This window comes from Orcinus orca, chromosome 16 (genome assembly GCF_937001465.1).
Source record: "Orcinus orca chromosome 16, mOrcOrc1.1, whole genome shotgun sequence".
In the NCBI taxonomy this organism is placed as follows: domain Eukaryota; kingdom Metazoa; phylum Chordata; class Mammalia; order Artiodactyla; family Delphinidae; genus Orcinus; species Orcinus orca.
This window is the reverse complement of record NC_064574.1, coordinates 73,481,380-73,506,499: the sequence shown is the minus strand read 5'-3', so window position 1 is coordinate 73,506,499 and position 25,120 is coordinate 73,481,380. Positions and strand designations below refer to the sequence as shown.

The window sequence follows — 25,120 nt, the reverse complement described above, 5'->3', positions numbered from 1 at the left end:
TGTGGGTGCTGAATGAAATTTCAGCCAAAAGAGATACCTTCTGGGAATGAGGAAATTAAAAAAAAAAAATCTTGGTAGAGATATTAAATGTTTCCTGATAAAGATAAAATGGCTGAAAAAAATTTAATGCAATTCTGAAAATACTTAATTTTCTAGACTTGACCCATATGTGGTAAAAAGGTTGCTCACCACTGGGCATACACTAGGACTGGAGAAAATAGGAATGAAGAGGAAAAAGATGTGGGCAAGAGTGGTTCATTGTTGAAATTATGGGTTAGAAAGTACAGGTCAAAGACACATGTGTGGAAGACACAAGGTGTTATCCAAGTGACCTTGGACAAGTCACTTATCCTCTCTGGCTCTCAACTTCCCCACCTGTAAAATAAAGGGACGGTAACTATATAGTTGCTAAGGTCCCTTTCAATGTTTAAATTTTAGCTTTCCCTTCTCTACCTGAGAAAGGAGAGGAAAATTAAAAATCAATACAGGGCTTCCCTGGTGGCACAGTGGTTGAGAGTCTGCCTGCCGATGCAGGGGACACGGGTTTGTGCCCCGGCCCGGGGAGATCCCACATGCCGTGGAGCGGCTGGGCCCGTGAGCCATGGCCGCTGAGCCTGCGCATCCGGAGCCTGGGCTCCGCAACAGTGAGAGGCCCACATATTGCAAAAAAAAAAAAAAAAAAAAGAATACAAAACAAAACTAAATAAACCTAATTGGTCTAATGACTGTTACTTAGAGTTCAAGGTCTACTATGGCTCTCTTGGCAGTTTACACTATTTACAAGGTGACAAGTTAGGAAGGCCTTTACTAAAGTACACAACATAAGTAGCTCTGATGCCAGACGTTCCATGCGAAGATGATCCAAACACCATTGAGTTGCAGAGGAAAAGTATTAGCCTAGGAGGCGTGTTTAACTTGGTTCAGTGACATTTCTCAGGTAAGTCACTTAACATTTCTGGGTCTTTATTTTCTCAGTTGTAAAATGACAAAGTTACACTACATTATCTCTAAGACCTTTCCTAAAACCAAAACTCTATGTTGCTAAGTGGTTCCCAACCTACCCTTTTGTAATGCATTGTTTCCAAAAACAGCTTGGTCTGCTTATAGATTTCTTGGCCTGTCTTGTGGAAGGTCTTGAGAAATTCTATGAACTCTTTAGACACTCTATCCGTTTCAATGCTGGTTTGCCGGTTTATAGAAGGACTGGGAGCTTTTGGTTCCTGAATTTCTGCTGGGAAAATTAAACATAGTAAGTTTCATTACACAGAAGAGCCATGCATGGAGTTACTTTCAGTATCTAATTTAAGATTATTTAAATTATGCTAAATCAAAGTTAAACTTGAATTTAAATTATTTTATGTTTAAATATCTGGATTTTCCTTAAAGTAAGCTAAATCTATTTTATGAGTAGGAAGTACAATTAGATAAAACTACATATCTAAAAGATACTCCTATTCAAATAAAGGTGCTCTATCAGTATCTTCTTAGCCAAAATATATCATGCTTTGATCTATATATTTAATCGTTAACACTGAAATGGCATTGCTATCTTGAACAACTCTCTCAAAGACTGCATGAATTTACAAAACCAGTCAACATGTAAAATAACAATCAGTAGAAGCACAAAAATTATAGATGACTTATGCTAGACAAGTTTCCCAAATCCACTTGATTTGCCAAAAAGGCAAAGAGATGAACAATTTTTATGTGGAGATGAACAATTATTTACCCACCATTCAAACTTCAAGTCATACTGCTCAAAGTGAAAGTATGCATCCAAAGTAGCACAGTGACCATGACAGAACAGAGGCAAGAGAAGCAAAAAAAAACCCACTGTCCAATCAGTTGGCCACACAACTCTTTGCCCTCTTCAAATAAATACACTGAAAGGAAAATAAGACCTTTACATAGCAGAGATAAGGGTGTTGTAATAGGGTAAGTGCTCTCAGAAAACATGAAATATCACTTTGTTTCTGATCACCTTCTAAGCCTCCTGATTTTGAATTGTGCTCTCTAATGCAATACCTGAAAGGAATTAAAGTATCTCATATACCCATGATCCTTTTCTATACACACACAAAAAAAGATAATTAGGAAGAAAAAGTACCTTTTGTAGGTATTAAAATCAACCTATTACATGCTTTCTCAGAGCAATTTCTTTTTTTTTAACTGAAGTATAGATGATTTACAATGCTGTGTTAGTTTCTTGTGTACAGCAAAGTGATTCAGTTATATATACATATAAATATATTCTTTTTCATATTCTCTTTCATTATGGTTTATTACAGGATATTGAATATAGTTCCCTGTGCTATACAGTAGGACCTTGTTGTTTATTTTATATACAACAGTTTGTATCTGCTAATCCCAAACTCCTAATTTATTCCTCCCCTACCCCCTTTCTCCTTTGGTAACCATAAGTCTGTTTCTATGTCTGTGAATCTGTTTCAGGGTAACTTCTTACAACCTTATTTTTTGAGCTTTAGTATCTGAAATACATTTTAATGATGTAGCAGCAATAAAGTTTTAAGATAATAAAAGCATTACCCCTATTAGAGTGACTGGTTTATTCAAGTGAGACAAACACACACAGATCATGTAAAAATATATCTTAACTACATAGGTCAAACTAAAGATTCCACCTCTCACTTCAAAAAAACCCTTTTCCAACGTACACAAATCAATGTGATACACCACACCAACAAAAGAAAAGACAAAACCACATGATCATCTCAACAGATGCAGAAAAAGCATTTGATAAAATTCAACATCTATTCACAATAAAAACTCTTACCAAAATGGCTATAGAGGCAACATATCTCAACATAATAAAGCTATTTATGACAAACCCACAACCAATATAATACTCAACGGTGAAATGTTGAAAGCCTTCCTGCTAAAATCTGAAACAAGACAAGGATGCTCATTCTTACCACTTCTATTCAACATACTATTGGAGGTCCTAGCCACAGAAATCAGACAAGAAAAAGAAATAAAAGGTACCCAAATTGGAAGAGGTAAAATTGTCATTATATGGAGACGACATGATACTATACACAGAAAACCCTGAAGACTCCACACAAAAACTACTAGAACTGATAAACAAATTCAGCATGGTAGCAGGATACAGGATTAACATAAAGGAATCTGTTGCATTTCTTTACACTAACAATGAAATATCAGAAAAGTAAAAACAAACAAACAAAAACCCTTTAAAATCACATCAAATAAAAAACACACAAAAAACTTAGGCATAAACCTGACCAAGGAAGTAAAAGACTTACATGCTGAGGACTATAAAACACTGATAAAGAAAACTGAAGATAATTCAAATAAATGGAAAGATATGCCATGCTCTTGGATTGGAAGAATTAATATTGTTAAAATGGCCATACTAACCAAAGCAATCTACCGAGTTAATGTGATCCCTATCAGAACTAAAACAAAAATCCTAAAATTTATATGGAGCCATAAAAGACCCAGAATTCCCAAAGCAAAACTAAGTAAAAAGAACAAAGCTGAGGGTATAACCCTTTGAAACTTCAGACAATACTACAAAGCTACAGTAATCAAAACAGTGTGGTACTGGCACAAAAATAGACATATGGATCAATGGCACAGAACAGAGAGCCCAGAAATAAACCCACACAGCTACAGTCAATTAATCTTCGACAAAGGAGGCAAGAGGGACTTCCCTGGTGGTTCAGTGGTTAAGACTTCATGCTTCCACTGCAAGGGGCATGGGTTCAATCCCTGGTTAGGGAACTAAGATCCCATATGCCAAGCAATGCAGCCACAAAACAAAACACACACACACACACACACCCCAAAACAAAGACAAAGGAGGCAAGAATATACAATGGAGAAAAGATAGTCTCTTCAGCAAGTGGTGTTGGGAAAGCTGGACAGCCACACGCAAATCAACGAAGTTAGAACACATTCTCACACCATACACAAAAATAAACTCAAAATGGCTTTAAGACTTAAGTGTAAGACATGACACCATAAAACTCCTAGAAGAGAACATAGGGAAAACATTCTCTGACATAAATCCCACCAATGTTTTCCTGGGTCAGTCTCCCCAGGCAATAGAAATAAAAGCAAAAATAAACAAATGGAACCTAATCAAACGCATAATATTTTGCACAGCAAAGGAAACCAAAAGGCACAAAATGACAACCTACAGACTGGGAGAAAATATTTGCAAACAAAGCAACTGACAAGAGCTTAATTTCCAAAATATACAAACAGCTCATACAACTCAGTAACAAAAAAACAAACAACCCAGTAAAAAAATGGGGAAAAGACCTAAACAGACATTTCTCCAAAGAAGAAAAACAGATGGCCAAAAGGCACATGAAAAGATGCTCACCATTGCTAATTATTAGAGAAATGCAAATCAAAACTACAATGAGGTACCACCTCACACCGGTCAGAATGGCCATCATTAAAAAGTCTACAGGGCTTCCCTGGTGGCGCAGTGGTTGAGAGTCTGCCTGCAGATGCAGGGGACATGGGTTCGTGCCCCAGTCCGGGAAGATCCCACATGCCGCAAAACAGCTGGGCCCGTGAGCCACGGCCGCTGAGCCTGCGCATCTGGAGCCTGTGCTCCGCAACGGGAGAGGCCACAACGGTGAGAGGCCCGCGTACCACAAAAAAAAAAAAAAAAAAAGTCCACAGGAATTCCCTGGCAGTCCTGTGGTTAGGATTCCATGCTTCCACTGCAGGGGGCACAGGTTCAGTCCCTGGTCAGGGAACTAAGATCCTGCATGCAGCACTGTGTGGCCAAAAAAAATTCAATTAAAAAGTCTACAAATAACAAATGCTGGAGAGGGTGTGGAGAAAAGGGAACCCTCTTACACTGTTGGTGGAAATGTAAATTCGTGCAGCCACTATGTAAAACAGTATGGAGGTTTCTCAAAAAACTAAAAATAGAGTTGCCATATAATCCAGCAATCCCACTCCTGGGCATATATCCAGACAAAACTGTAATTCAAAAAGATACATGCATCACAATGTTCACAGGAGCACTATGTACAATAGCCAAGACATGGAAGCACCTAAATGTCAACAGATGAATGGATAAAGAAGTGGTGTATATACACAATGGAATACTATTCAGCCATAAAAAAGAAAGAATGCCATTTGCAGCAACATGTATGGACCTAGAGATTATTATACTAAGTGAAGTAAGTCAGAAAGAGTACGACAAATACCATATGATATCACTTATATGTGGAACCTAAAATATGACACAAATAAGCTTATTTACCAAACAGAAACAGACTCACAGACATGGAAAACAAACTTATGGTTACCACAGGGGGTAGAGGGTGAGGGAGGGATGAAGTGGGAGTTTGGGATTAGCAGATACAAACTACCACATATAAAAATAAACAACAAGGATATAATGTATAGCACAGGGAACAAAATTCAATATCCCGTAATAAACCGTAATGACAAGAATATGAAAAAATAAACAAACAAAAAACCCCCTTTTCCCCTCTAAACTGCATGTTGATATTAAGTAGTTAGCAGATCAAAATTGCACTTTATGGTTATCTTTCCAAATCACGTATCTCCCTATCTTCTAAAGTATCAGGTGCTTCCTAACTATGATTCAAAATGGAGAAGCCCTGGGACTTCCCTGGTGGTCTAGTGGTTTAAACTCCACGCTCCCAAAGCAGGGGGCTCAGGTTCGATCCCTGATCAGGGAACTAGATCCCACATGCTGCAACTAAAAGCCCACATGCCACAAATGAAGATTCTGCATGCCGCAACTAAAAGATCCCGAGTGCTGCAACTAAGACCTGGCGCAGCTGAATGAATGAATAAATAAATAAATAAATTTAATTAAATTAAAGAAAAAAATTTTTTTAAGTTATGAAAAAAAATGTAGACACCCTAAAAGAATTCAATCATATTAAAAGAAAACATAAAGAAGAGAAGAAGGGCACATAAAAACACACTATATGTATGGCTAAAAATACTGTCAAAAGTCAGACAACCAACTGGAAAAAATGTTTGTAAGCTACATCACAAAGGGCTGTTCTCCCTAATATACAAGGACTCCTATAAATATAGAGGAAGAAAAATCCAACGGTTCAATAGAAAAATGAGTGAAGAATACTAACACTGCACAGAAGGGAAACATAGATGGATCTTAAGCACAGGAAATATACTCAATCTCACACACGATAACAAATGTGCAAATTAAACCTACTAGTATTGTTGTACAGCAGAAACTAACACAACATTGTAAAGTAATTATACTCCAATAAGATTTAAAAAAAAGACAAAGAAAAAAAACTATTATTAGAGGTCATTTTAAAAATTAACAAGTCGGCAAAAATCTGAAGTTTGATGTTGATGAGGATATAGGGGAAAAGGCACTTATACTATGGAGGTAGGAATGTAAAATGACACACCTGCAATGGAATGCAATTTGGCAATAATCATCAAAATTAAAAATACATTTATCCTATGATCCAACAATTCCATTTCTGAGAAATTTTCCACTGACATAATTGCACATGTACAAAATGAAATATGTACAAGGCTACTCATTTTAGTACTTGTAAAAGGAGAGGTCTGAAGATGGCATAAATGGCCACTGCTAAGGGACTAAATAAACTTTGGCTTAATCCATAAAGTGGAATATTACGTAGCTTAAAATTTTAAAAGTATCCTTTTTATGTACCGATAAGGAAAGAGTTCTTAAATATATTGCTAAGCTAAAAAAGCAGGGTATGCGTAGTGTGCTTTTATGTAAAATAGGAGGACTGGGATAAGAACAAATGTGTTTATAAATGAAAACAAAAGAATGATACACAAATTAGTAACAAAAGTTGTCTGAATATGGGGGAAGGACTGGGAACTAGACGGGTGAGGGACCATATATACCTTTTATTTTTGAGCCATTTGGATGTACTACCTTTTTTTTTTAAGCAAATAAGGCCTAATTTAACTCAAAACAAAAACTGGCACATCGTTTCTGAAACTTTTTTTTACCAATATGGAAAACCTAAAATTATATTTGACACCCTGTACAATTAGAAAATATTCTTTAATACTTGGAATTTAACCTTTCACTCAATCTGATAAATTCCACCCCTAGTCGTGATGGAACACCAGGGATTAGGTTTACCCTACTGCCTTAACAACTAGAAAAATCAGACAAAACACATGAAAAAATGGTTTTCAACACTGGCCAACAGGCAGTGGGGAGAGTAACCCCTGAGAGAAGGGGACAAACATGGTAAATCTTACAAGTGCCCCAGCTCACTGCAGGTAGAGTTTTTAGGCCTTGGCACAGGGAGAGGCAACTCAAACAGAGCCTAGCAGACTTGCTGAATTGGGGAAACAATATTTAGAGCTCAAGAAGGCCAGAGTTGCCAGAATTTGCGTGGCAAAACACATAGAGGATGGGCTGCAAAGAAAAATCTCCAGATAACTGCAGAGGGGTTCCCTTGAGTCTCTGACTGAGTACTGCACATGCACGTGAGAAAAAACTGGGTAAAGCAGTGGGCAGAACAATCTCCTGAGCACACATGACAGGAAATGATTCATTTTTCCTACTAGGCAGGAACAAAGAGTATCAGCAATGACAAATATGTGGGCAACTATAAAAGACATTTTCTCATTCAAAAATTTACTTAAGGGCTTCCCTGGTGACTCAGTGGTTAAGAATCCGCCTGCCAATGCAGGGGACACGGGTTCAAGCCCTGGTCCGGGAAGATTCCACATGCCGCGGAGCAACTAAGACTGTGAACCACAACTACTGAGCCTGTGCCCTAGAGCCTGTGGGCCACAACTACTGAGCCCGCGCGCCTAGAGCCCGTGCTCCACAACAAAAGAAGCCACCGCAATGAGAAGCCCGCGCACCGCAACAAAGAGTAGCCCCCGCTGTCTGCAACTACAGAAAGCCTGCACGCAGCAGCGAAGACCCAACGCAGCCAAAAATAAATAAATAAATTTATAATTAAAAAAAAACAAAACACAAAAGGAAGGCAAGAAAAGAGGAGAGAAAGCATTATAACCAGATGGGATAAATAGAAAACAGAGCAAAATGGTAGGTTTAAGCTCCATCTTATCAAAAATTTCATTAAATATAAGTAGTCTAAATAGCCCTGTGTTTTTAATACAGAAGCAAAACTTGTATTTCAAGTATAGCCAGTCTGTTATGATTATCAAGCTTTCCATTTCCCAATCCAAACACTCAGTTTTAAAAAGTCTTGGCAGCAGAACAAAATGTGCTCTTGAAGTATAATGTTTAAGCTATCATTCAAGGACAATTTTCTACATGGCAGACACTGTGCTTTACTCCACATTCTCATCAACCCTTAACAATTTTGTTATATTCCTGAAACCATATGAAATAATAAATGTACACACCAATAAAATTTTTTTGTTAGGTAGGTGGAATTATCATTTTACACATGAATACAATGAGGTTAGAGGTTAAGTCATTTACGTGAGACATGTTACACAGGTTAAGAAGAAAAGCTGGGGGCTTCCCTGGTGGCGCAGTGGTTTAGAGTCCGCCTGCCGATGCAGGGGACACGGGTTCGTGCCCCGGTCTGAGAAGATCCAACATGCCGCAAAGCGGCTGGGCCCGTGAGCCATGGCCGCTGAGCCTGCGCGTCTGGAGCCTGTGCTCCGCAGCGGGAGGGGCCACAACAGTGAGAGACCCGCCTACCGCAAAAAAACAAACAAACAAAAAAAAACAAAGAAAAAGAAGATAATCTGGGATTTAAATCCAGATCTGTTTGACTCCCAAGCCCAAGTTCTTCATAGTCACACCATAATTCCCTCCTATCATTATAGCATATTTATTCCTATTTAAATTAAGCAACGAGTATCAACTGAGCACCTACTACGTAAGGCTGTCTGCAAGCCAGATGACATATTAAATCGAATTAAATCTTCAATAAAGTAAACCTATAAAAGCAAAATCTTCAAGGGGCTTCCCTGGTGGCGCAGTGGTTAAGAATCCGCCTGCCAATGCAGGGGGGACAGGGATTCGAGCCCTGGTCCGGGAAGATCCCACATGCCGCGGAGCAACTACGCCCGTGCACCACAACTACTGAGCCTGTGCTCTAGAGCCCGTGAGCCACAACTACTGAGTCTGCATGCCACAACTACTGAAGCCCACGCGCCTAGAGAAGCCACCGCAATGAGAAGCCCGCGCACCGCTCGCAGTTGTGCAAAGAGTAGCCCCCTCTCGCCGCAACTAGAGAAAGCCCGCGTGCAGCAACAAAGACCCAATGCAGCCAAAAGTAAATAAATAAATTTATAAAAGCAAAATCTTCAACAAAAAGGCTATTTGAAGGATAGCTGTGAAAGAGTAAACACAACCTAAAAATGTCAATATCAAAATAGAGCGTGATCATGTAGTAAAGATGGTTAACACCATTTTAGTACTAAAAACATATTTTGTATCTCAATGTTAAAAAAATTTACTGAAAATCCCACGTTTCTCAGATTATCCAAATAGAATAAGGACAACTCAGTAGAATATTATAGTTCTTCTGACTTTTTCAGCTGTTTTGACCATAGATATATAATATGGACTAAAAGGCAGATAGTCTGTAGTATAATAAAAAATATATATATTTGGTTTTGGGCCCAGGGATAGATATTTTTGATCACCAATGGCCAATGATTTGATCAGCCATGCCTACAAAATGAAACCTCCATAAAAACCCTTATATGACAAGGTTTGGGGAGCTTCCACATTGATGAACGCATCGAGGTGCTGGGAGCAAATGCCCAGATGGCATGGAAGCTTGGTGCCCCCCTCCCCTACCTTGCCCTATGCATCTCTCTTCCATTTGGCTGTTCCTGAGTTGTATTCTTTAACAAACCCATAAGCATAAACAAACTGTCTTCCTGAGACAGTTCTAACAAATTATCAAACCTAAGGAGAAGGTTGTGGGAACCCCCTATTTACACCTGGTTGGTCAGAAGTACGGGTGTCCCCACTCCTGGGGATTGCAGCTGGCATCTGAGGTGGGGGCAGTCTTGTGGGGTCCAGCCCTTAACCTATGGAGTCTGTGCTGACTGCGTAGTTGGGGTCAGAACAGGACTGACTTGCTGGATATCCAGTTGGTATTGTAAAATAAAAGAAACCACATATTTGGTTCAGGGAAAAAATTTCTCATTGTCCTTATCAATGAAAGTCAGAAACTGATCATGTTCCAAATACATTATATTCAAAACATTATAAAAGATGATTTTACAAGATAAAAAAATTTTTGGAGTAGACAAGAAAAGGCAATCAAGCTGAGTGTACCTGAGAAATGACTGTAAAAACAGGCACAATTATAAAACTGGTTCCAAATTCAACCTGGGGAATCGTTACTTCAGTTTCATCTAAGTACCAAAGAGGCCCACATGATTAAAGTAGCAATTCATTAGTAATTCTTCAAACGATGTAATTAACACCATGCTTCAACTTAATTAACATCTGAAATTCGGGTCTTGGGATAGCACTGAGTGTAAGAGGATTATAGTTTTGTTTTTTAAATCTTATTTTGAAATAACTTCAAATTTACAGAAAATCTGCAAGATTGTTACAAAGAATTCCTTTATACCCTTTATCCAGATTTACAAAATTTTAACATTTTGTTCCATGTCTGTGTGTATTATTTTTCTAAATTTTTTCAGAGTAGATTGTATGTTTCATGCGCTTTACCCCTTATAGTATGAGTATTTCTCAGCAACAAGGATATTCTGTTGCTAACTGTAGTTATTAAAAAAAAGTATTTGTTTTTTACACAGGACCAACTTGAGGGTCACACATTCATTTAGTGGTCATGTATACTTAGTCTCCTCTCATCTAGAAACGTTCTCCAGACTTCCTTTGTTTTTTTATGACACTGACAATTTTGAAGAATACAGTCCAGTTTATTTTATTCAATGCACTTCAATTTGGGTTCCTCTACTGTTTCCTCATGACTGGATTTCAGGTTATAAATTTTCAGCTTAGTTATTACATAATTCATGTTGTGTTCTTCTCAAAGTAACATATCTAGAGGCACAGGATGTCCATTTCCCCCCATCATTATGTAGCTGCCATTTCTCTACTTGGAATTAATAAATAAGTTGTGGGAGTTAATTTGAGATCATGTTCATAACTTGTTCCTCGGGAAACCCCCTCCTCTCATCCCAGAGTTAGCATCCACACTGATGAAACTTGTCTGAATCAATTCTTATTAGGATGACTACAAAATGGTGATTTTCTATCTCCATCACTCCTATATTTATTAGTCAAGATCCTATGGTAAGGTTCTCCTCTTCTTTATCTAATTATTTATCTATTTTATTAGTTGGACGGACTAATGAATTATTGTTTTATTCATTTACACTCCATTTATTGTCTTTGGCCAGTGGGAACCCATTCAAGCTGACTTCTGGGCCTTTGACCTGTCCCCAACATTTCTGAGGGGCCCTTCTTTCCCAGCTCAAGTTCCAGAATCAGTCATTTCTCCAAGGAACCTTAATTCACTTCAGTGAAGAACAGTATTTAGACTCTAAGGTCTGAGTAGAAAGATTGGTATTTTAATTCTAAAAAAAGAAAAGATATTCCTCCTTAGAGCACTGCTTTCAGATTAGTTTGTAAAAGATGTACACAAGAGTCTACTCTGGGTGACAACATCTACTTGAGCTCCAAAAGAAAAGGGCATTTTGGAACATATGAGCAAGTATTTCGACTTGGCTGACCCCCTATGATTTACTCTAAACTATAGCTCACTCAACCTTACTTTGGAGAGTAAAGAACTAAAAGTAAATTCTGAGTCTTTACAGTCAAGCTGTTCCATTTACCTCCTCTGGAGGGACAGCCAATTCTAACAGGAAGTTAAAATAGTTTTCAAATCCCTTAGAAGGTTATTTGTCTTCTATATACTACCAACCTGCCCTGGCTTAAGAGCTTTCTTTCATGCTACCAATAGAAGCAAGTAAAATATTAAGAGCAAGGACATCTTGGATTAACAAAGTGAAATAAAGAATACAGAACACAAAAGGTTTATTGTAGTCTACAGTCAATAAATTAAAACTGCATTTAGTATAGGCTAACTTTATCCACATGCAAAGGCCAAACAAATAATCAGCCTGAAATGCAAAGTTCGCCTGGCAGAGTTACATAAGCAATCTGTGAAACAAAGATCCAACAGCATCCTCTTTTCTAATGTACACACATCAATTTTTTCCTCAACACTTTGAGGTCTTTCTCACCATATGCTTTCTATAGACAAAAAAACAGCTAAAGATCAAAAAAAATAAAGTAAAAATCTATCATTCTAAAAAGAAGAAAAAAGGTAAGAACTATTCCACATAAGAGTTTTTAAGATAAAAAATCACTTGAAATTTTTCTTTTAAAGTACAAATCTTCTCTCCATAATATAATGTATACTGTACAGAAGGTCTTAGGATATGATTTTTTAAAATTGCCAAGTATAGTCAATGAATGTATGTGACTATTAAGCACTTCAGTAATAGAAACTTCATTATCTATCTATCTAGATACAGACACAGATATAGTTATAGATAAAAACACATATTTCAAGATCAAGGGATATAATGGAAAAAAGCTTAACCAGGAGTTAGGAGACCTGAGGTCTAACACATCAACTCATTATATGACCCTGGGTAAATTAGTTAACCTTTATGGGCTTTCATATTGTCATCTGTAAAATGTGGCAGTTACAGCTGATGGTTTTACAATTTCTTTACTATTTCATCTGTTGTCATATACCATTTCACCATACATCTATAAATTCATAAGGTTAATGAGACTTTCTCAAAGCAGGAAACAGAATTTAAGCTAAATAGGAATGAATGGCTTTGATCAATACCTTTGAGCTCCTTACCAGCAGAGATTATTTTGTCAGAAAAACAACAGGCATTTTAAAATAGCTAACACTTACTGGAGATTAACTATGTGTGTCAGGTACTGCGCTGAACTCTGTACACACATCGGCTCATTTAATCCTCAAGACAGGCCTATGATAGGTATTACTGTCCCTCAGAATAGACAGGGCTTAAAGAGATTAGCTTGCTTAAGGTCACACAGCTAGCAAACTGCAAAGCTGAGACTCAAACCAGGGTGACTCCAAAGCTTACAGTTTTAATCACCCTACTACATTATCTTCTAATAAATAAATCATGAGCCAAATACATTCTTATCAAATACATTTAATCTCTAGCAGGTACTGATTATTTCCCTTCTTACTACTGTAGAGAAAACTGCTGAGTGACAGCCAACCAAGAACAACTCACATGAACAAAAAGATTATTTAAAGGTTTGCCTCTATTAAAGAGACGTGCTGTGTTTTTAGATAAGCAATTGTTCCTTTTAATAAAACAAAAACCAATAGTCATTAAATCCGAAAGACCAGAAAAGATCTTAAGGTGTAATATTTATTATTATTAATTTTTTTAAAAGGTGTGATATTATTATGCCCCTTCCTTTAAGCAGACCAAAAATCTCATGACAATTACCCCAGGTTGGGGGGCAGGGGGTGAGGGGGTGCAAGGGAGTGTCTAAGAGAACAGCTCTACCGAAAGCATCAGTGTTGGTTCCCACTATCCCTCACCATTTCAAATTTACTGCATAGCTCTGATTACCAACATAAAGGTTCAGAGACTGAGCCCTAACAACAGACATTCTTTCTTGCTTCCTACTAGGCCACTTCAACTAGCCTATCTGCTCACTAGCGAGAATCTTCCTGCTTGTTTAATATGGAATTTTAAGAAGTAGGATGAATAAGGTCAAGTACATACAAAAGTGAGCCTTTTCCTACATGTTCTCTACATAGTATTTCCTCAACACACAGGCTGTCTCTCTAACAAGCTCTCAGAAAACTTCTTTTTTAGACAACTTTAAGGCTAGAAACAGTCATTTCTGATAAGGTATGGATAGTGAGGATATTAAACAAAGGAGAATAAACCAATATCCAAAAATTAAAGGCACAAAAAATAAAACATCCAAACAGATGGGATGGGAATGAATTTTATAACCAAAACTACATATTTCAATTACCTTTATTCCTCTTATAGAGTAAATAAGTTCTCTAAAACACAATGTCCTCCAACCAAAGAGATTTCATACGTCATCTGCACCTCAAACCCAACATCTCAAGTCTGCGCTGATATTCTCTGAACGCTTACAGAAATTAGAAAGCTGAGCCCACATACACTGTGGATCTACTCTATACCTCTTTGGGCACAAAAGAAAAAAGAGAATCAGAAAATTACCCTTCTTTGATCCAACCCTGGATGAAGCACTGAAGAATTTCTTCACTGTGGTAACCTTGCGGGTCTTCTCATTGGTTTTCTTTTCTTCAAACTTGGAAAATGTGAGGGATTGGGCCCCTTGGCTGCTCTGGCTGCTGGCAAAGGCCTCTTCTTCCTCCCGCTGTAGTCTGTAATTCAAGAAGAGGTTAAGTTTAACCCTGATATTCTCCAAGTTCTCCTTGTATCTAAAGGTAATAACTCAATGAATTGGGGATTTAAAATTTGTAGAGCTAGAGGCTAAATACACCAAATAGGTCTGAGGTCTCTGACAGGAAGCTCTATGTGCTACTACAAACTTCAAAAGGGACTTCTCCGTGGATCATGTTCATTCAGCAATTGTACTAGTGTTACATAAAGCAAGTAAAGTCTAGTCCTTTTCCCTGACAACCTCAAGGTTGGAAGAGAGAAAAAGACAAGTAAATAATTACCACACAATGTAACAGTGCCTATAGTAGAGAGCAAAACCCAAGTGCTATGAGAACATAGGAAAAAATAAACTAAATCTGCTGAAGGAGTCCAAGAAGGTTTTATAATGGTGACATTTAGGCCAGTCTTAGAAGGATCAAGAGGATTCCGCCAAGTAAAAGGGCATTCCAGGAAGAAGGTACTACACATGTGAAGGATGTGGCGTTTGTTGTGGACCAAGCTCATTCAACGTAGTCAGATCACTGACGGTGTGATGGACTATGATGCTGGATGTACAGTTGGGCACCAGGTGGTATGAAACCTTGACTGCCAAGCCTGCTATAATCCTGGATTTCATCATGTGGTGGGGAACCAAGAAAGACTATAATCCAGTAAGTTACCATTATCTGATCTGTGTTTTAAAGGTAATGCAGGTAGCTGTGTGACAACTTGAGGGGCAGAGAGACTAGGGACAGAGACAATAATTAAGAATATATTACAAAGATTTAAGTGAGAGAAATAAGAACCTGGAAAAAAGGAAAGGATGAAATTCAAAACACTTCTCTTAGCTAGAATAAGCAGAACTTGCTTAATTAGTTGTAAACAGTGTGGGAGGTGAAGGAGAAATTAATGTTTTTTAGCCAACTGAATAAATAGTGATGTCGTTAATTGATACCGGAGGAGGGTTAGGAGGAACTGGTGGGAGTGGGGATTAGAGTAAATAAAAGCAAGAAATCTGGCCTTGGACCAGCTGAATTTGAGGTATTTATAGTAAATCTCAAAGGCTATCTATAGAACTATGGTTCTCAAAGTGGATTCCCCAGACAGCAGCATCAACATCACCTGGGAACTTGTTAAAAATACAAACTCTCAGGCCTCACTCCCAACCTACGAGAATCCGAGATTCTGAGGGTGAGGTTCAGTGACCACGGTTTTTACAAGCTTTCCAGGTGATTCTCATGCCTGTTCAAATATCAGAAAGTGCTGTAGGAAATCTCAAGCAAGGTCGCAATTGGAAGCAGTAAGAAACAGCAACAAAATCACAGGTAGAGGTGTTGGTGTGAGAATGGAATAGGGACACATCTTTCTCTGAGACAAAACAGAAGTTACTATAAAGACACAGTTTGATAACAAGGGAGAAAGCTAAGGGAATTCATGCCTAGTGGCCTCTACTTTCTTTCTAAAATAGGATCAACTACAGAGACTATCAGGAATGCAATGGGAAACCCGAGGAAAGAGTTAATGTTATATGTCTATATTTGCTGTCTTTGACTGACTATGGAGTCACTGAAAGCAGCAAGTGTACTTTATAATATTGAGTTCATCACAGATGGTAGCAGAGTAATCACTCAACGAATACACCTGATTAAATACAAAAAAAACTAGCAAAAGCTGTCAGAGATCAGTCTTTCTTTTATTGAGAAGCTTCACAGTTTCTAGGATGCTTTGGTAAAGGATTAACATTATTCATGGTATTTTATTAGTTCCTATGCTCACTAGACATTCTATGTTTTAATTTTTATCATAATCATATTTCTGCACAATACTAACAAATGCCATTTTTTAAAAGAAAAGTTAAATTTCCATAATGTAAGGATTATATATACAAATCAACAGGTTTCTATTATTATGTGCTTATCACTGTGCCAGATGCCGTGCTGGATATATTAAAAGAACAAGGAAAATAATGCTTGATGAAAGTCATGTGCAATAACCTCATTTAATCTTCACCACAAAATATGTTTATCTCCATTCTTCCACTCCAAGGAGCTTACTGTCTTTATTAGAGAACTAAGACTAACGCATCCCAAACACAGAACAATTAAAAGTGAAGACAAAGACAAAATAAAGAAATCACTGAAAGCTACTCATTAAACGCTGAATGAGGGGAAAAAATTCATTTCTCTTAATATTAAACTGACTTGCTGACAGATCAAAACAGAAGAAAAAAATGTATTCTGACAATGACAGAGCTATGTATCCAGTTATATCACTGTTAAACCACCCCTAGTTAAGTCCTTTTACCGCTCTGCTAGTTCCCAATCCTCCTGAATCTGCTTCTGCCTGGCTTTGTGGTACTCCTCCCTCCAGCACTTGGAGCAGAAACCCTGCCAAGCAGGGTTGCCGTAATAACCACATCCTTTCTTGCACAGGAGCTCTGATTGATCCACATGAATTCCTCGGCGCTCAGACTTAAGACTCATCTTCTTCCTGTTAATCAAAGAGCAAACAAGAAAGTTTTGTTGAAAATGAATTCACTATCATTCTACTCACAGCAAAGCAATTAAGAAAAAAAAATGAATGAGTCTATCATCTTCAAGCTATAATGGAAGAAAGGAGAGAGGGAGGGAAGGAGGGAAAAAGAAAGTTTAAATATTACAAATTACTGTCATACTAAAGAACAAACTTCTTATTCCTGCCCAATAATATAAAGAACACTTTACGAAGGACTAATACTGGATTAAAGACCTAAACAGAAGACATGAAACTATAAAACTCCTAGAAGAAAACATAGGGGAAAAACTTCACAACGTTAGATTTGGAGACAACTTCTTGGATATGACACCAAAAGTACAAGCATCAAGAGCAAAAATACACAAATGGGACTACATCAAACTTAGAAACTTCTACACAGGAAAGGAATCAACAGAGTGAAAAGGCAACCTATAGAATGGGATAAAATATCTGCAAACCATATATCTGATAAGAGGTTAATATTCAGAATATGTAAAGAACTCCTAAAACTCAACAACAACAAAAATCCAATTAAAAATTAGCAAAGGCCATGAACAGACAATTCTCCAAAGAAGATGTACAAAGAGCCAACATGTGAAAAGATGCTCAATGTCACTAATCATCAGGTAAATGCAAATCAAAACCACAAGGAGATATCACCACACACCTGATAGAATGACTATCATCAAAAAGAACAAAAATAACAAGTGTTGGCAAGGATGTGGAGAAACTGGAACCCTTGTGTACAGTTGGTAGGAATGTAAAATGGTACAGCCACTGGGGAAAACAGTATGATGGTTCCTCAAAAAATTAGAAATAGAATTATCATATGATCCAGCAATCTCACTTCTGGGTATACACCCAAAAGAACTGAAAACAGGATCTTGAAGAGATACCTGCACACTCATGTTCACTGAGCATTATTCACAACAGCCAAGAGTTGTTATTCACAACATTCAAGCATTATTCACAACATTCACAGCATTATTCACAACAGCCAAGCAATCTAAATATCCATCAAAGGATGAATCTACAAACACAGGATGAATGGATGAAGAAAACATGGTATATACAATGGAATATTATATAGCCTTTAAAAAGAAGGAAATCCTATCACATGCTACAACATGGATGAACCTTGAGAACATTATGTCAAGTAGCCAATCACAAAAAGGCAAATCAAAGACATTATTCCACCTACATGAGGTATCTAAATTAGTCACTCTCAGAACCAGAAAGTAGAATGATGGTTGCCAGGGGCTGGGGGAAGGGGGGCAAAGAGGAGTTGCTGTTCAATGGGTATAGGGTTTCAGTTTTGCCAGACAAAAAAGTTCTAGAGATCTGTTGTACAAGGTGCACATAGTTAACACTACTGTACACGTTTTTATTTTTTAATTAATTAATTAATTAATTAATTTATGGCTGCATTGGGTCTTCATTGCTGCACACAGGCTTTCTCTAGTTGTGGCGAGCGGGGGCTACTCTTCGTTGCGGTACGCGGGCTTCTCACTGCGGTGGCTTCTCTTGTTATGGAGCACGGGGTCTAGGGCGCACAGGCTTCAGTAGTTGTGGCACGTGGGCTCAGTAGCTGTGGCTCGCGAGCTCTAGAGTGCAGGCTCAGTAGTTGTGGCACACGGGCTTAGTTGCTCCGTGTCATGTGGGATCTTCCCGGACCAAGGCTCGAACCCGAGTCCCCTGCATTGGCAGGCAGATTCTCAACCACTGCACCACCAGGGAAGCCCCTGTACACTTTAAAAATTGTTAAGATGGTAAATTTTATGTTATGTGTTTTTTACCACAGTAAAAAAAGATTTTAATATTAAAAAAAGGGGGACTAATAGATCCTTATTTGCTACCATTTTAAACCTGAGGGACAAAGTACAATCTTCTTGAAATACTCTGTGTTCTTACTACATTATGTCATTTGGCTCAAAAACACAACTTCATTTCAACGATATAAAAGTGAATACTTTGTCCCAAATGAGATAATTTAACATTCACCAAGAAAACAAGTGTAATTAAAGCATCAGAATAGAATCTAAACTCCTTGAGATGGCATTCAAGGCCCTACTGTTTGCCACCACTCACTACATGCCTAATATTGTGACAGGTACCCAGGATAATTATTTCTCACAAAAACCAAGGTAGATATTATCTCCATTTTATTAGATGTGAAAATTCATAAACAAAAACACAGGCAGCATGAACAATGAAGAAAAAGAGAAAAGTGCTATGAAACCGAGGGGTGGCGGGAGAAGGTGAGGTCATTCTGACTTAGGGAGCATGGAGAGACCACCTGGGCCAAGGAGTGAAGGGTGGGGGATGTAGACCTTCAAGAGCCTTGAGTTGAGGCTTAGAGGGTCTTGGAGCGATGACACAAAAGAGGGAAGACATTCCGGACAGGAAGAACATCTTTTGCAAAACACTCAGAGACAGGACAGCAAATGCAGGACATGAATGATGTGGTATAAGTAGGAGGTAAACAGAAGCAGTTACATGTGAAGTTCAATTATAATGCCTTTTTAAAACTGCAGGCAAGAGTCTGGGTTACAGCATTGTTGTTTCAGTGAAAAGGGGAAATCAGGATAGGTGTCTATTTTAAGACATAAAACTTGAGAGGTGGAGTTCTGTCTTCCAGTATGATGAAGTGAGGAGGACAATAAATCCTCTCCACCAAAATCAACTATAAAGATAGACAATACTTCCTCTCTGCTGATGGATCAAAGTGTGAACCAAGGAATGCATTCAGACTTCAAGCCACCAACTGGCTCTCTCACATCTCCTGTGTGTATGCACAGTCTCTGTTGGCCAGACATTGGAAGCCTTACTGGCTAGAGATGTTTGTGCACAAATTCAGTCTTTGAACAAACAACAATCTTCGGCTAAACATTAAGGGATGCAGGCAGATGGGTGACCCCGAGAAGGAAATCAAGGATAAAAATAAATATAAGAAAAAAAAATGAGGACAGACTGAGCAGCCGCAGGGTGTGGGGAAGAGAGACTTCACAGGTGTAGTCCAGCTATAAAACCTAGATGGCACGCGCTAAGCACTATTTTTGAGGATTTTCAAAGGCAAAAGGGAGGAGAAGAATTAAGGAAGAAGACCAGAATTCAGTATATCACTGAATCCTCGGTGAGTTTACCCTTTTTTCCCCTCCAGTATCACCAAGCCAACCCAGAAATGGACACCAGGGCACAGAGAGAGCTCCTCTAGCTCTGGCTCAAAGAATGAGAAAGAGAACTCCTAACACTGAGAGGGAAATATGAAAATCCCTCCATTTTCTTGTCTTTTTTTTTCCTCCTTCTCTTGAGCCATGAGCAATCACATGGTGTTCACAGAAGCGGCTGGAATGAGAGACTGCAGGAGCTAAACGCGGAGGAAGGGGAACTATCCATTTTTCCCACTCTCTAGTCTCCTAGACAGTGATGGGAGTACAAGACAGAGTGGGGTAACTAATTCCACAGCTTTCCACCCAGAGGAGAGAAGATGAGCCCCAAGAGAACTTTAAAAATACAGGAGGAATCAATGAGGAGAACTCAAGAAAGCAAGCTGAAAATGTGTGCATGGGTCTGATGCTATTCAGGATCAGAGACTAAAATTCACACTAATAGAGACCACTGCACAGGTTTCAGACTGACACACGCAGGAAACAGATCAAAATAGCACTGCAAAGCCTCTGAAAAATGAACCAACGTGGGAACCACAGCTCACAGAAGTAGGGTTGGAACCTGCGGCCCAAACTTGGCAGCAAAACTAAAAACTTTTGCTTCTCCAATGACACTACGTGGAAAATGAAAACACAAACTACAGACTGGGAGAAAATACTCGCAAATCATATATCTGACAAAGGACTTGCATCCAGAATATATAAAGAATTCTCAAAACTCAACAGAAAGAAAAACCACCCAATTAAAAAAATGGGCAAAAGACTTGAACAGACTTATGCAAAGAAGATATACACATTGGGAGACAATTCTCCACGGGTGTCTCACATTTCTGTACAAGAGGCCTTCGTGACAGACTATCTCTTCAAGGATATTTGCATATCTAACATTCTCAGGAGGAACAGATCACTGTCTCCCTCCAGAGAAAGGGCAAGTTTGTTTACTGTCAAGTAAAATAGATATAATGTTTCCCTCCAGGTCAAAAGTCAGGTGGGTTTGTTAGCTGCCCATTATAAAGGATTTGGGTCCCTTAAGCTTAGGTTCCTCAGCTGTGACACCAGCCCCATGGGACTTGGGGGCAAAGGTAGCCCATGTGAGATGAAGCTTGTTTTATTGATGTCCTATGAATAATAAAGTCCTTTGTCTCCGACTCCAGAGTCTCATGACTTCTGCCAGCATCCATGAAACTGGCAGGCTAACTTGTTACGTTTAAGAGGGTAAAAACCCATGTCAGTCACAGTTCTTGACAACATGGCAAATAAGCACATGAAAAGTTGTTCAACATCATCATCCGTTAGAGAAGTGTAAATTAAAACCACCATGAGGGCTTCCCTGGTGGTGCAGTGGTTGAGAGTCCGTCTCCCGATGCAGGGGACACGGGTTCGTGCCCCGGTCCGGGAAGATCCCACATGCCGCGGAGCGGCTGGGCCCGTGAGCCATGGCCGCTGAGCCTGCGCGTCCGGAGCCTGTGCTCCGCAACGGGAGAGGCCACAGCAGTGAGCAGCCCGCGTACCGCAAAAAAAAAAAAAAAAACCCACCATGAGATTTCACTACACACCTATTAGAATGGCTAAAATTAAGAACAATACCAAGTGGTAGCAAGGATGCAGAGCAACTAGAACCCTCCTAGTGGGATGCAAATAGTACAACCACCATGGAAAACAATTTGGTAGTTTCATAAAAAGTTAAATACACTTACCATAAAACCCAGCAATCCTATTCCCAGTTATTTCCTCCAGAGAAATAAAACTGATGTTCACTCAAAAATCTATACAAAACTGTTTCTAGTAACATTATTTACGATCATTAAAAAATGGAAACAACCAAAATATCCTTCAATAGATGAATGAATAAACAAACTGTGTGGTACATCCATGCAATGGAATGCTACTCAGCAAAAACAACAACAACAACAAAAAAACATACCCAACAACTTGGATGAAATCTCAAAGGCGTTATGATGAGTGAATGAAGCCAGTTTTAACAGTTTACATACTGTAGGGACTTCCCTGGTGGTCCAGTGGGTAATACTCCACAATCCCAATGCAGGGGGCTCGGGTTCAATCCCTGGTCGGGGAACTAGATCCCGCATGCATGCTGCAACTAAGAAGCCCGCGTGCCGCAACTAAAGATCCCGCACGCTGCAACGACGATCCCACATACTGCAAATAAGACCCGGCACAGCCAAAATAAATAAATAAATAAAGTAAATAAAATAAATATTTTTGAAAAAAGTTTACATACTGTATAATCAGGGTTTGTTAGGAATTAGGGTTGGAGGGAGGGTGTCTATAAAGGAATAGCACAAGGAACTTTTTTAGAGGTGATAGAACTGTTCTGTATTCTGATTATGGAGGTGTTTACAGAAATCTATACATGTTTTTAAATTCACAGAACTGTATACTCCCCCAAAATTCAACTTTACTGTATGATTTTTTTTTTTTTAATTTGAGAGGCAATTTCTAGTTTGGATTGGTGAAAAGTGCAGAACAGGAGACAGGGATAGTGATCAAGAGACAAATACAGTAAGAGGTTATAATAATAGAGGTAATACAGTGGGAATGGAAAGGGGAGGGATGGCAACACACTCTGGCAGTAGGGTCTGTAAGAGTTAACTAATGAGACATGGCAGGGAGACCTGCACGTTTACAAATACTCTTCACTGCCTCTATGAGATTAAAGCCCTCCAAGGACAGGATTTAGATCTATCGCACTTATCATTTAGTAAATGAGGCTGAGGTAGAAAGGAAGAATAACAAAATATAGCCAGAGTCTAAAATGATAAGTTAAGAAACTTTAAAGGCTGTCTACTTTCTCCTATTATAATATAGATAAAGACACTGAGACTGAGAAATTATCATTTGTTCAATCAAAAAGGTAGTAAGTGGCAGGGACATCACAAGAGCCTACACTTGTACTAAGTCCTGAGTGCCATCAAACTATTTTGAGCGTCTGAGCTAATCTCACCATAAACATCCTGTGGTCCCTTTCTTCAATTCCAAGAGGAGTAGGCAAAAAGAAATATGTTTTTTCCTTATACCAATTCAGTAAGTTTAAAATTTTTTATACTACAAAGACTATAGCACAGGTCTGTTACTAAAATGAACACATTTTAGGGAGTCTACCTAACACATGTGTCAGCAACTTCCCTTTCCTCAGGGAACTGTTCCCCAAATCTACAAAGGTCAGCTGCCATGTTTGTATATGGTGCAGTCCCCCCTCCCCTACCACTGCAGGGCCACAGCTGATTGATCCAGAGGTGGACACTTGACCCAAAATGAAGTTTTGGAAATGGGACTAAGTCTGGGCTGTTTTCTTGAATGACGGAGAAGTTGTGGCATGACCACCTTCCAACAAGTGGTCTGAGTAACCAGTCTGCAGATACAACAGACTGGTATACAACAAGATATACAACAAGAAGCAGAGAAAAGTGGCAGAAGAAAAATACTCTCTAGGTCCTGAGGGGTTTCCATTTCTCAGTTCCAATCCTTTTCTAAGGTTTAGCTGCTTGCCTACCCTCAGATTTTGAAACACACCCCTTGATCCCTGACTGTTTTTTTCTTATGCCAGCTCCAGTAGAGCCTATTACCTGCACTCAGAGACTTGCCCAGGTACTATGTGAGAGCCAGAAAAACATAATAGAATTGCTGTGAGGACTACTTAGCATATACTAAGAACTCAACAGGTTAAGATGAAAACTTAAAAATAATAGCTATGTGTCTATGAAGACCAATTTGATGTGCACATGAGAACATGGAGATCGGTCAAATCTGCATTCAAATCCCAGCTCTGAAATGTGACTTTGGACAAATTAATATTTCTGAAACTTCCATTCATACCCTTCTATCCAACTTCTGCTCCCATCTTTTCACAAATCTAAGCGTCATAGGCTTTGTGCCCCCATGACCTTCACTCTGTTTTACACCTGTGATTATGTTATCTCACATGGCCAAAAAAAGACTTTCCAGACAAGATTACTAATCAGTTGACCTTAAAATAGAGAGATTATTCTGATTTTCCAGGTGGGGCCAATATAAGCACATGAACCCTAAATGCAAAAGAGGACAGGAGCCCAGAATAGTCAAAACAATCTTGGAAAAAGAATGTAGGAGCACTTACAGTTACCAATTTCAAAACTTACTACGAACCTACGATAATCAAAACAGTGTGGAACTGGCACAAGGACAGACATGTGGAGCAATGGAATAGAACTGTGAGTCTAGAAATAAACCCACATATCTATAGTCACAACTATCAAATGGAAGAGTCTTCTCAACAAATCGTGCTGGGACAATGGGATCACCATATGCAGACGAATCCTTGTCTCACACCACGTATAAAAGTTAACTAAAAATGGATTAAAGACCTAAATGTAAAAGCTAAAACTATAAAAACTCTTGGCCAAAAAGCAGGTAAAATTTCATGATCTTGGATTTGGTAAAGGATTCTTAGATATGACACCAAAAGCATAAACAACAAAAGAAAAGAGATAAATTGTACTTCATCAGAATTAAAAACTTTTGTGCTTCCAAGGACCCCATCAAGAAAGTGAAAAGACAACCCACAGAATGGGAGAAAATATTTGCAAATCATGTATCTAATAAAGACCTTATATACAGAATGTGTAATGAACTGTTATAACTCAATATTTTTAAAGATAAACAACCCAATTTCCAAAATGGGTAAAAGATCTGAATAGACACTTCTCCAAGGAAGATATGCCAATGGTCAATAAGCATGTTAAATGACTTTTGACATCATTAGTCATTAGGGAAATAAAAATCAAAACCACAATGAGAGAAAAGCAACAACAACAACAATGAGATACCACTTCACATTCAGTTGGATGGGTAGTATTAAAAAGTCAGATAGGACTTCCCTGGTGGTGCAGTGGTTAATAATCCGCCTGCCAATGCAGGGGACACAGGTTCGAGCCCTGGTCCGGGAAGATCCCACATGCCACGGAGCAACTAAGCCTGTGTGCCACAACTACTGAGCTTGCACTCTAGAACCCGCG

The 25,120-nt window shown here is 38.7% G+C and overlaps 2 protein-coding genes across 8 annotated transcripts in view; both read right to left on the bottom strand.

Moving 5' to 3' along the window:
• Nucleotides 1-25,120, bottom strand: part of LOC101274335 (S-adenosyl-L-methionine-dependent tRNA 4-demethylwyosine synthase TYW1) — a 451,923-nt gene that overhangs the window by 334,903 nt on the left and 91,900 nt on the right. The window lies entirely within an intron of this gene.
• The window catches only part of RABGEF1 (RAB guanine nucleotide exchange factor 1), an 87,691-nt gene that overhangs the window by 18,648 nt on the left and 43,923 nt on the right, over nucleotides 1-25,120 (bottom strand). For 6 of the 7 annotated variants that reach the window (XM_033426279.2, XM_033426276.2, XM_033426273.2 and 3 more), the window contains 3 exons: nucleotides 16,729-16,914; nucleotides 14,260-14,426; nucleotides 1,062-1,231 (listed from right to left, as the gene is read on the bottom strand). In XM_033426279.2, the coding sequence (XP_033282170.1) occupies nucleotides 1,062-1,231; nucleotides 14,260-14,426; nucleotides 16,729-16,914 (523 nt within the window). The remainder of the gene's footprint in view (nucleotides 1-1,061; nucleotides 1,232-14,259; nucleotides 14,427-16,728; nucleotides 16,915-25,120) is intronic. The other variant, XM_033426274.2, reaches the window with a different exon arrangement.